Below are 13,778 nucleotides of genomic sequence, written 5' to 3'. Positions count from 1 at the left end.
CAGCAGGAACAATATTTATTGATTCATAACTCATCATGAACTGATTATCCAGAAAACTGATTCCTCCAGCAGGGAGGTATCAATCCAGTCCCATGCTTCCCAGTAGAGGGGCACACGTTTCTCAACGTGTATGGTGGTCTAAGCCTCACAGCATCATCAGAAAGCTTAGGATATGCTGAGAACAATGAAGGCAAAAATCAAATGATCACAATGTCTGAAATATTGACTGGAATACACTGAACCTAAATTTCTAAACATATGGTGGACTTTCTTTTAAGGAATGCATGGGTTTGAATCCCTGTTCTGCAGCTTCCATAACTGAACAACTATTTATGGAGCTGGATTATGGTGCAGGAGGGCTGCTCAAAGTGCAGTCCCCAGAGAGGCATCATTAGCAACAGGTGAGGGCTTGTTAGAAATGCAAATTCTTGGGCCTTGCCCCAGACAAACTCAGAAACTCTGGATGATGGGACTCAGCAATCTCTAGTGTAACAAGTCCTTCACTGAGTCCTGATGCAGTTCAGGTTGAACAGCAATGTGGTCAGTATATTTGCTAGGAGTACACATTTTGGGTTTGACTACTATATGACTTCGGGGAGTTACTCGTCTTCCTTAATCTTCAGTCTTCCACAAGTGTCCCTAGATATGCACGGAGAGAGGCACCAGAGCTAGCACCAGGCATGTATGTATAGAAAAAAATGCATTGGCTGTGACCCTGATTCTAATATCTACTGAGAGAATTTAACAGTCTAGCATAGAGGTTGGCAAACTCTGTCTGTAAAGAGACACAACCAGCAGTTGGCATAATGGCTATGTTACGGGATTCCCATATAGTTGGCCACAGTTCGAGTCCCAGACCCGGTGGCTTAAACTCACACCAGGTCCGTGTGTGTGTGTGCTCAAGATCCTGAGAGGAGAATGGAGAAGTGATGGTAGCATAGCCATCCTCCCTTGGTGGTGATTTCTCGCTTTTTATCTTTCTCTCTGTTTTTCTGGCAAGTGCATGCGCCCTATAGCAAAAAAACTCTCAAAAAAAAAAAAAAAGACAGACAGTAAATATTTTTGGCTTTGCAAGCCATACAGTCCCTATTTCAATTTCTCGACTCTGCCACTGTGATATAAAAGCACCAAAAAATGAATATGCGTGGCTGTGTTCCAAAAAACCTTTATTTATGGACACTGAAATTTAAGTTTCATACAATTTTTACATATCATGAAATCATATTCTTATTTCAACTTTTTTCAACCACTTAAAGATGCAAAAATCATTCTTACTCACGGGCTATATATAAACAGGCAGTATGCCAGCTCTGGCCCAAGGACTATATCTCACATTAGTAAAATTGTTAAGCTATATGAACCCGTTTCCTCATCTGTCACATGAAAGTATGACCATCCATCCTGAAGGTCTGTTGTGAGTTGATATCTGTCAACTACCTGGTAGCCTAGGCTGCCTGACACGAAGAAAGCCCTCAGCAAATGGCACCTACTGTTAATATAACAAAATTTTCATCTCATGACAAAATGTGAAAAATGAGTTGTAGCAGGCAGAAGTACAATGTGGAAATGCAGGCAAAACAGATCTGCAAATTTACAAACTGATTTGCTCTAAGAACCATTGGACATATGTCTATCAGCACATTGCTGACTTTACATACATACAAATAAGCAATAAAACTATGCAAACTACGAAGGAACTCCAATCACCTTACTTTCTTGACTTAAAAAGAAGACATGTAGTTTATTCTGGACATCTAAATCATTCCCATATGTGTACTGCCCTCCTGGAGCAATGAAACAGCTCAAATAAAAGTGTATAAAGTCTGTCTCTGACCTCAAAGCCCCAAAGAGTTCATACTACCATACTGAGACAAAAGAGCCAACTGCCAACTCACACATCCCACAAAGCAGCACCCCCTTGAGAGAATTCACAGCTGCACAACATCTGGTGGCTTAGGCTATGGAAAAGCCGAGGGCTCCATTTTCAGATAAAACTTCATGGGCTTATTAAAGGCCTGGTTCAGGCACTTGGTAAGTGCTCATCACTTCCCTTACTTTGGCTGCCAAGACTCTAATCCAACAGGTGTGTCCTTCCCTTCTGCTCCTGACCTGGTGAGAAGTCTTTCCCATTATCTCACACTGCTTTTCATTGTCCCTGTGGTCAGTGGTCTCTTCCAATGGTGAGGATGAATACTTGAATGAACACATTGTCCAATAGAGCAGCCACTAACCATGAGAATTGACATATGTCTGATCCAGCTAAATAACATTTTTAATTCATTTTATTTTAATTTATTTACATTTAAAACATGATATTCCATTCAGCTACTGGAAGACTAACATGTCTGCAGCAACTTAGATATGTGCATCTATTTTTTATTATTTTATTTAACTTTATTTATTTATTTATTGTTTTTAATTTAACCAGAGGTGGACAGAGAGAGAGAGAGAGTGAGAAAGCAAGCTGCTAGGTCCGGGACTTGAACCGCGGTCGGCCATGTGGGAGTCCACCCTTAACCACCACATCACCTGCGGCCCCGAATTTATTTATTTATTTATTTATTTATTTATTTATTTATTTATTTTGGAGAGATTTTCGCTATAGGGCACATGCGCTCGCCAGACAGACAGAGAGAGACATAGAGACAGAAAGCGAGAAATCACCCCCCAGGGGGATGGTCACGCCGCAATCCCTTCTCCTCCATTCTCCTCTCGGGATCTTGGGCATGCACGCACACGCGCCCGGCGTGAGTTTTAAGCCACCAGGTCCGGGACATGAACCACGGTGGACTACACGGGAGTCGCCATTATGCTAACTGCTGGTTCCTCCTAATTATTTTTTTTAACTATACATTTGTAAACTCTAAATACAGATCAAGTATTTCTGATGAAAATTTAGCAAATCTAAATTGAGAAATGCTATATGTAATTGTAAAATATACACTGGATTTCAAAGACTACTTAAGAAAAAAGAATGTAAATATCTCAACAATTTTATAATGATTACATGTTGAAGTGAAAAATTTCTTGGACATACTTGGTTAAATACGATATATAAAGGGATCTTCAAAAAGTTCGTGAAAAATGGAAAACTTACATGGATTCCAAGATGTTTTTGTATCAAATAAACTCATACATTTATTCCACTTTTCTAAGACTTTTCTGATGTCTTCTTGTATGACTAAAGTAAATTCTAAAAGTTCTACATTTTACTTTTTTAATGTGGCTCTTAGAAAATGTGCAATTACAAAAGTAGCCTGCATTATTTCTCTGGACAGCAGTGCTACTAGGCATTAAAAAAGATACTGTTATTATTTCTGTTTATCACATGTCTGGAATGGGACTGAGAGGTGGACTAGCTCAGATCTCTGCACCCATGACATCCTTACTGCCCACATCCTAGAGAACATTGTTCCTTCCTAGGTTACCATGTTCCCTGACTGAGAAGCAAACCTTTCACAGACAGACTTGCACTCCTGGGGGCAAGCACTAACCAAACAGTGACACTAGGAATCATAGCCCTGCTCTCTGCTTACAGGTGTATATCCCACTGGTCCCAAGGAAAGACATTATCTCAGGACAATCATTTGTTCATTTTACTTCTTAAAATCTACTATAAGCGCCACAACCAGATTTTAATCCTAGATCATGACTTAGTCCCAACCCAGGAAATAACATATTTTACTTCCAGTTTTCTTGTGATCATGACCTTCTCCTAACTGGACAAAGAAGTTTTCATTTTGTAAATAAAAACTGGTAACTACACAGCTAATAAACTTACTAAGAAACAAAATCACCTTTGAAATTAAAGAGAAGTCCCTTCCAGAAAAGGATTTTGGTGTGATAGCTTTCAAATCTAAGTAAGTATTAAGATAGGCTTTGGGACCAAATGGCATAATGGCTATGTCGCTGGACTCCCACGTAGAAAACTGTGGTTCAAGTCCCAGACCCAGCAGCTTAAAAATCACACCAGGCGTGTGCATGCATGCCCAAGATACTGAGAGGAGGGTGGAGGAGAAGGGATTGTGCTGTGGCCATCCCCCCTGGGGGGTGATTTCTCACTTTCTGTCTCTGTCTCTGTCTTTCTGGTGAGCACACGTGCCCTATAGCAAAAACCTCTCCTCCTCCCCCAAAACAAGATATGATTGAATGAGTGTGAAGGTGTATTTATATTTATTATGTATATACAAAGACACATACATTTTTTACACAAACATTAGAATGACCCAAGTATTAGACATCTCTTTTGCTGGTCTTAATCCCTTTAGGAGTTAATATTTTGCCACTCTCCCAAGTACCAGATGTGAATCTCTACCCCTCCACATCACACAGGAAATGAAAAGAGAGGCCTGGAGATATGGGCTGTGGGGCAAGGGTCTCTCAAAGAATGTCACCTACCCTGAGGCTGCTGTTTATTAAAGTCTCTTGAAATCCTAGGCCAAGGTCTCTAGCTTAATGACTTTAAATCAGCTTAAAATAAAAACCAGAGCCTACTCTCAATTCTTGAACTGGGAAAGACAGCAATAGTGAAAGCACAGATAATCCCTTCACCTTATTTGAGCTGTTTCTTATAACTGCCTTCCTGCTGCCAAACCTTTGCAGAGTTGCTAACAGGGAGATGAATTAACCAATTTGGGGTTTAGCGCCTCTTCCTTTCCCTGCTCAGATGGAGGTGCTAATTGGCAGTAAAATGCATAAAAGGTGTGCAACAGAATGGCTGGAGATAAACAGAGTCTGGATAATCCATACACTCAATAATGAGCCTTTTAATAACCAGGAGCTAACTGCAGCTTTCAGTCATGAGATCCCACCACACTTGTCAATCTACTCTAACCAATTAGGAAACTGCCTTACTTCACTTTTCCCAAAAGCCAGGAAACAGAAAGCACTCACTCATTCCCTCCCAATTGTGAGTGTTAAATGCTCACAAACAGAAATTTTTCTCCTAGAGTGAAGATTTCATAACTACGCTCAGTATCCCACTAGAAAGCTTAATAGACTTCTTGTTTTCTGCATATCTGAGCTCCTTTCTCTCACCAGCCTCCAAGATAGGTTCCATGATTCCAGCTGTTTGTTATCATTATGAATAATACTAGTAACAGGTTTGCCATTTCTACTTACAATGTGTACAGTGCACTCTGCAAAGCGGAGTGCATTCAGGAGCATTATCTCTTGGTTTCTAACACTATCTCAGGGTAGATCTAAACTGGGGAGCCAGACGTTTATATAATTTGCCGGGCCTCTTTAAGAAATCGAGTATAAAATTTAAAATGTGAAAATGCAAAGGCCTCTTCCCAGAGCTCTGAAGGAGCCTTGTGCTTGGTCTTAGAGAAAATTCAATCTATGCCACCCTTCTCCTTCACTCTCGCCCCATTTCTTCACTTCTGCCCTCAAGGACATGTAGGTTCCGTGGGCAGGGGTTTCACATAACTTGGCCAGAGTCAATCCACTATTCAATGGTAGACATAGAAATAAAACGTTCTTGGGACCAGCGGTTAGCATAATGGCTATGTCACTGGACTCCCATGTAGTCCACTGCAGTTCGCGTCCCGGACCGGTTGCTTAAAACTCATGCTGGGCGCGTGTGCGTGTGTGCCCAAGATCCCAAGAGGAGAATGGAGGAGAAGGGATTGCAGCGTGGCCATCCCCCCTTGGGGGGGGTGATTTCTCGCTTTCTGGCTCTCTGGCTCTCTCTGTCTGGGGAGCGCACGCATCCTATAGCAAAAACCTCTCCAAAATAAAACCTTCTTATCTTCCCATTCTCTATGGTCCCCTGGTTCCTCTTGTTCCTCTGTCACAAAGGAAACTCGAGGAAGGAACAAACAAAAGAACACTGCTATAAAAAGTGGTCCCCACCAGGCTGGTTTTAGGAAGTTGTCTAGACTGAGTATTGCCTGGGATAGAAGGTGGTGACATTAAGCACAAAAGCCCTATGAATATTCACTTAATTGGCATCGTAGGTGAAAGACACACTACATAACCACATGAAGCCAGTGAACCCTACACCTCCATTCCTTATTAACCAAGAGAACTGGGACAAGTTACTCATTTCTCTGAACTTCAGTTTCTTCATTTGTAATAAAAGTTTACATAGTGCAAGATCCTGCCTGAGTGCTCTAGCTCTTCAATAAAGGGCAACCATTGTTGCTATAGTTATCAATTTGTCCAAAGAGCACTGCTTTTACTCAAGCCACTCATTCCCCAAAGTGTGCTAATGTATGTTGCAAAAAGCATCTACTCAGTCACTGTAAGACTGAAAATTAGGCCAGCCAGCTTGCTGAGACTTCAGCATTTCCTGGGCAGCAGTAAGAACTGTCATAGTAGATTTATTAGACATAGTACCTTGTCTTGTCTATTTGCTAGGGTTATCCTAGAGTTTCAGATTTATTGATGTGTACCTGTGAAGTTTCTGTGACTCTCCAATCTCAGCAAAGTCCTATTATTTTCAAATGCTTTGAAATCTCATAATTGGTTGTGGGTGTTTGGTTTTTGTTTTGTTTCTCTTTTTTGTTTGTTTCTCTTAATCTGGAAACAAAAATGATCATAACAAAAGTTAAGCCACTCCTGTGCTTCCATTCTTTCTTGCTTCCAGTTTAGTTCTCTCTTCTTTCTCCAGATTTCAATTTGGCACCAGATTTTACATAAGGAGTGAAAACAGACCCACAAGAAACACACTAAGAAGGAATTAAAGGAACAAACTAACTGATAAACTTATCTGTTTGCTCTATGTTGGAGAAAATAAAATCTATATCTATTAGACATTTAACAAACATTTAGGTAGCACTTACTGAGAGCCGGGCTAGTTCTTAGGGATAACAAGTTGAATAAGACAATGCCTTTTCTACCCCAAAGGAGGCTAGTAACCACAACCATTCCACCTATATACTCCCATACCATAAGTATATCTTTCAAAGGATTTTGCCAACTTCTAATTACTAGTGTATTTATCTTCCCAGTAAGTTTGTAACCTTACTTAAGGTGCAAACTGTATTATGTACTGATGTTCAATAAACATTGGCAGATTGACATGTTATCAAAGTACTTCCTAAGTTTATAATCAAATGAGAGCTGGCCATGTAAAGAGTTTATCATCAACAGGGACCAACAGGTGCCATTGGTTGAAGTGCTGGACTCCCTCATGGCCAACCATGGTTTGAGTCCTGGACCCTGGTGGCTCTGGCGTTCTCTCTCTCTCTCTCTCTCTCTCTCAAGCACATGTGCCTTGTAGTAAATTTTTAAAAATAGCAATAATGATGATAAATAAAATCTTTTAAAAAGAGTTCATTGATATTATATGTTAATATCTGTTGACCCAGAATCAAAAACTAAGACTATAAGACCAGTGAAGAAGCCTACTGAAGCTCAGAAAGGCTTGACAACAGATGTGACACCTAGAAGTTGAAAGATGAGTAGAACTTTTACCAGTGGGGGGGAAAAAAATGATAGCAGAAGGAATTTCCTGCCAGCAAAATAACATGTAGAATAACAACCAAAGTTCATAATTACGAAGAAATTATTATGTACCAGGTTCTGTTCTAAAGAAATTAGTTCATTTATTCCTCACAGGAACTATTTTTGTCTCATTTCACAGATAGGAAAATAAGGCTTAGAGATCTCATTGCTGGACCATGTTGGCCTGATACCAGAACCCAGGTTCTCAATCCCTAAGATATACTATAAAGATACAGAGCAGTGAAGGGAGATAATACATCTAAAGATTGAGAAGCATTTAGGTAAGTGTCTAGACCATGGGTGAGGGAGTAGTAGGTGATAATGCCAGATATGTGGGCAGGGGACAGATTCTGAAGGCACTTGAATGCCAAGTGGTACAATTGGGCTTGGAACCAGTATGTGGCTTAGTGGCCAAGGCACTGGACTCCCACATGGCTGACAGTGGTTTGAGTCCTGGACCCACCAGGCACATGTGGGCACATGTGTGTTTGCATGCCCAAAATCCAAAGAGGAGAATGGAGGAGAAAACATTGTGGCATGACCATCCTCCCTGGGAGCGGGGCAGGCAGGCTCCTCAATTTCCCTTTCTCCTGTCTCTATCTCCTGAGAGCTCACTGCTCCATGGCAAAAAAAAAAAAAAAAAAAAAAAAAAAATCAGGTTTATCACACAAAGGTTGGGAAGCCGACACAGCATTGCAGTCTACAAATGTCTTGATCAGCACTGCATTTGAGCGCAGTACTCTGGCAGTGATGTTGAAGATGGGAAAAATTGTGAGGAGCCTGAAAAAAGGTAGCTCCTTTCAAAGACAAACAAAATATGAAGCTCTGAACAAGGCAGAGGGAGTTAGGATGAAGAGCAATGGGCAGGTTTGAGAGACTTTCCTGAGACACTATTGCTATGATATGGTGAAAGATTGGGCCTGGGGCAGAGCGAGGAAGAGTAAATGAGAAGACACCATGTTCATGACTTGGTCACCATTCATCTAATTTCCTAACAGTTGAGATAAATATGAGAACACAGATGACTGGAGGAAACATATTGGTAGCTTGGCCAAGGATGTATTTTGTTATCATCTAACTGCTTCACATTCATGAGCCTCACCAACCTGGCAAGACCATAATCTGCTCCAAGGCAGAAACAACTCATAAGCATCTTGAATCCACATGGTCCACTCAGTGTCCACTTCAGTGTTGAATACACAGTAAACTGAAAACAACACCTGATAATTTGTTAAATATCAAAAGGCAGAATTCATAGAAGAAAATATGAATGAGTTTAATTATATATAATTCTAAAGTATCCGTGGCTTACAAAATAAAGACAAATAGCTAATATAAACTAAGAAGTTTAACATAACTAATGTTCAAATTAGTACGTACGGAAGCAGATCTATTTCTTATCTATCAAATGTCAAGGACTTTTTAAACACCCTGTGAGATCTTTCCCTCTTTGCTGGGACAGCTAAAGGCAGAGGATCCAACAGAGGACCCTATGATCCTAAAAACATGAGAGCCGTTTAATGGAAAGAAAAGAGACTGGTCCTTGAGATAATTGATTACTTGATGGCAGGGCTACACAGGAGAGCTGCCGAACAAGGAATATGGCAATAAATAAACCTATGTAAGCTTTAGAGGGTTTTCATTTATGTTTTTCTGCAGTATAACTAGTCTGCCTTTTCAATATACAGATATTCTCGTTTAACCCCTAGAATAACCCATTGAAGAACACACGATCATGCCTATTTTAGAAACTGGGCAATGAAATTAAGAAAGTTGCTCCTGGCTATACAATTATTAAGTAGGGGAACCATAATTAAAACCCACCTATTTCTGGCTTCAAAGTCTGTACAATGTACATCTTGTACACTGTGTGTATAAAATGATTATAGAGGTCATTATCATTTTACTATGAAAGCCAACCCAAAGTGAGCAGCAGGACCCCTGCCAGTGCCTTTAGGACAGAAGTCCCCAATCCCAGGGCCACAGACGAATACTAGTCAGTGGCCTGTTAGGAACCAGGCCACACAGCAGGAGGTGAGCAGAAGGCAAGACAGCGAATCTTCATCTGTATTTACAGCTGCTCCCCATAACTCATATTACTGACCGAGCTCTGCCTCCTGTCAGATCAGCGGTGGCATTTGATTCTCACAGTAGCCCCAAGATACGGCTATCTAGCTGCAAGAAAACAAGTGAAGGACTCCCTGATTCTGCATTATGGTGAGTTGTATAATTATTTCATTGCATATTACATAGTTATTCCATTATATATTACAATGTAATAATAATAGAACTAAAATGAACTTGAATCATCCCAAAACCATTTCTTCCTCTGGCCTCCTGCCCCAGTAGAAAACTTGCCTTACACAAAACCAGTTCCTGGTGCCAAAAAGGGTGAGCACCACTGTTTTAGGAGATAGTCCCATACCCCGTAGAAGACCACCAACAACTGTCATGGCACTGAGTTCTCCTTTAGCTAGATGCAGAGATCCTCATGACTAGGGTCACTATCATGCAGGCAATAACTATACTTTAATCAATACCTCTATGTCTCAGTTTTCTCATATGTAAAAATGGGTAATAAAATCTAGCCTAAAAAAATCTGTTGAAAAAATTAAAGTTTTCAACCAGAATAAAGTTAACACTGACTCAAAAGTTACCTTTCTAAAACATAAGCTCCATCACAGTTAAGCCTATTCAGTTTTCAAAAACCAACCCAATACCATCATTTGGAAGCTTCTTCTTTACTCTCGCTCTCTCCATGCATCTGTTATGCCTCCCAAAGACCTATGTTATTGTTTCACATTGTAACATAAGCATTCATTTACTTTTCCATCTCCCTTACAATACTGTAGGAAATTTGAGAATAAGGTCAACAGTTTACACATCTTGTGATTGAAGGAAACTAGAGCATGTGACACCAAAATATGCCACTTGTGTATATTGATCATTCTGACCTGAGGGCAACTGAAAAGAAGCAAATGCAGGAAGGTTCCTCTGACTTCCCGCTTTCTACTTAAAAGCAGGGCAAAATTTCCTCTGTGAAAGAATATTCTTATCATCAAGATGAGGAGTCATCAAGATAAAGCTGCACAAACTTACTTCCAAAAAATTTTTTTTCATTAGTTTCCTCCGTATGTTTCCCAGTCACCTTCCCACAATTTACTATCCTTAACCCAACCTCAGTTATCCTTTGTTTTATTATGTCTCCATAATTTATCGTTCTTTGATAAATGTTATGTAAGTTCTCAGGAATATCCCTTTCTCTATGCCTTTGTTTCTTGTATATGAAGTCCTCTGTGTACTCTTAAAAACACTAACATCAAATAAAATCTGTATGTTTTTCTCCTGTTGATCTGGTTTAATTTTTTTGGTTTAATTATTGGGCCCAGCCATAGAACCTAAGGAGGTAGAGGAAAGTCTTTCTTGCCTTGTAGACAACAACACAAGTCCACATAATGCACACACACAAATTAAAGAAATAAGTTTATCATTGTACTCTCATTACAACCCTGTAAGGCAACTATTATAATTATATGCATTCTGAAAGTTGAGAAACTGAAGCACTAACGTGCAGTGATTGTCTAAAATCATACACAAGAGGCCAAGTTTGCACTGCACCCAGGTCTTTAATGAAATCTGTACTCTCAACTCTTCCATGTGTGGCATTTTAAAGACAGCAAATGTCTATCATAGACCATCACTACACAAAATACCTTGTTGGTCAAAAGTAATAAGGACTAAATGGCATTAGAGTGCCTTAGAAAGTCATCCTCACCTGGGCAAGTATAGGAACAACATCAAAGGATGACGGCAGTCCCGTGGGTCTAAGTCAGTTCGCTCTGTTCTTAACACAGTGTGGGTTCAAGCAAATACCTGGTTTTTCTCTTTCTTCCTTTTCTTTTTCAGTTTCTTTCTTCCTTTCTTTCTTTCTTTCTTTCTTTCCTTCTTTCCTTCTTTTTTTTAATTTACTGGGGGCACATACGCTCTCCAGAGACAGACAGAGATGGGAGAGTAATAAGGCAACGCCCTTGGAGGATGGTTACACATCAATCACCTCTCCTCCGTTTCTCTCTTTTTCAGGACTCTGGCACTCACACATATACACACACCTGATGAGTTTACCAAGCTGCCTGCTTCAGGACTTGAGTCACGCAGCCAGACATGTGGAATCCTGCTGTCTCAACCAACATGCCGTGGCTGGCCCTTGGGCAGATATCTTAAACTCATAAACACTAGCTTCCTTATCTGTAAAATGGGGTTAATAAACAATGATACTTTTCATGGTTTTATGTAAGAATAAAAAAACTATGAATCAGACTAACAATACAGTAAGGATTACTTAAACTATACTGACTATTATGTCAGGGAAAAGTGCACATATTACATGCTTGCCACAAAGTATTTCTCACACCCCACTTATATCATCCCTACAACAACCTTATGAAGTAAGTGCTATTATTTTGACCTTACACAGAGAAAATTAAGTTTCAGAAACTTTTAAATAATTTCTCCAAAGTCACCTAGGTAGCAATGGGCCCAGTCAGAATTCAGAATACAGGCTTTCTGAGTCCAAATCCTTTTGCTCTTTGCTGTTACCTGCTTCATGGATTAGTTTCAGAGAAGGAAAGATAAAGAGGACTCGGATATGTTCCAAATATCTGAAGTCAATGTTAGGTTGAATCAGATCCACATGTGGCTTGGGATAGACATTAAAGTTGTTTTTAACACGTGGAGGACAAGACAGGCAAGAAACCAAAATGGAAGAAGATGGCCAACAATAAAAGTTATGCTATTTAATTTCCCTTTCAGTAAATAACTCAATAAATAGTGCAGACAACTCATATTTATATTTCAGTCCTTATGCTGAGTCTCCAAGTTAAAAATCTCATGCTGTAATGCCAATTTATTCATACCTCATGATTTTGCTACCATTTTTTATGTCCTGGAAAACATTCTGAAACAAACAGAGGAAGTTCAGAAAAGTCACAGGAAATGTCTGATCTCCTTTACTCAAAGAAAGTGAAACAAGTTCTGCTAGGTTAGTCTCTCATTTGCATCATTAATACCAAGGCATGTTGGAAGATGATCATGTAACTAGAATGGTGGTAGATGGCTTCAAATCATCCTGCAGAGAAACAAATGTTATTTTGCAATAACACACACACGCACAAATAATTTTCTGATATTTTCCTCAGCTATACACAGTTCCCCCAAACTTGGAAGAGACAAGCCTTTGCATTCTCCAGTGGAGGCCTGGAAAACCTTTCATGACGTTTTTGATTCTCATAGTCGGGTCAGGCACTTGTAGCAACAGCAGTGCAGAACAACGGAGGAGTGACCTTCTCTCAATAGGATGGAAAGTTCTTCCTAAGTGGGGCCCTCACACACACCAAGTCCTTCCACTTGAAGCTACAAGACTGTGAACCTGAAAGATGCTCAATCCAAGCAAAGGACTCAGACTTGGAGAAACACAACTCAACAAAGTAGAGGTGGCTGAGTGGGCCTTGATAGGGTGTAAAGCATTTTGCCTGTGCAAATATAAGAACATAGGAGAATTCAAGATTCTCTGCTAATAAATACATCCTCCTGTGAACTTTCCCAAAGTAGAGGTAATGGCACAAAGAACAAGGACAGCTCATGGAAGACGCATCGTAAGGGACTACCTGTAAACTTAGAAGTTTCTGTCTTCACATGATCAAATACTGAGAACTCCCCTTTGCTTACTCTCCCCCATTCAATCTCACCACCAACAACCCATTTCGAGTCATTCCCCCTCCCCTTCTTAAAAGGCCTCAGGATCAACAGAGCCCTGGGACCCTCAGGGGCACCCCCTCCTCTCTCTGCCATCCCCATTATTCCGAACACAGCCCTGTTCTCCCCAGAGCCAGCAGTCAGCAGCTCCTTCAATGCAGGAGCAGCAGGCAGGAATGGTGGGAAAAGACGCTGTGCCAGCTGCATGTTTCAGAATCTCCCTCCATATGCATTTGCCAAAGGAACAAAAAGAAAATCAATGCCAGGAAAAGACAACTGAGATGAGGATGCGGTGGGACCGCGGCTGACTCTGTGCCTCTTAGCAGCAAGAGGCTGGCCAACCACGCGTCCGAGCCACAGATCCAAGTCGTTACCTTCAGGATGCAGGCCATGGCGCTCCGCCGGCCCTCCTGCTACCGAGCAGCGGGAGCGCCTGGGTCAGGGGCAGTCCTGGCGGCAGGCTGGAGGCTGATACCGCGGCAGGACAGCTCCAGCCCACATTCCCGCAGACCCAAATAAGGGGACCGCCGGGCTGGCTGCGCGGGCACAGACCCCGCCCCCCCAGCCCCCGCCCC

General features: G+C 40.9%; 1 protein-coding gene across 1 annotated transcript in view; it reads right to left on the bottom strand.

Moving 5' to 3' along the window:
• The window catches only part of ST6GALNAC3 (ST6 N-acetylgalactosaminide alpha-2,6-sialyltransferase 3), a 612,627-nt gene extending 598,914 nt beyond the window's left edge, over positions 1-13,713 (bottom strand). The window contains exon 1 of the mRNA XM_006146060.3: positions 13,578-13,713. Within this exon, the coding sequence (XP_006146122.1) occupies positions 13,578-13,595 (18 nt within the window). The 5' untranslated portion in view covers positions 13,596-13,713. The remainder of the gene's footprint in view (positions 1-13,577) is intronic.
• Positions 13,714-13,778: the final 65 nt, after the last annotated feature.

Source organism: Tupaia chinensis, unplaced genomic scaffold (genome assembly GCF_000334495.1).
Source record: "Tupaia chinensis unplaced genomic scaffold, TupChi_1.0 Scaffold000164_1, whole genome shotgun sequence".
NCBI lineage: Eukaryota > Metazoa > Chordata > Mammalia > Scandentia > Tupaiidae > Tupaia > Tupaia belangeri.
The sequence above is the reverse complement of the archived record's forward strand: the minus strand, read 5'-3'. Positions and strand labels throughout refer to the sequence as shown.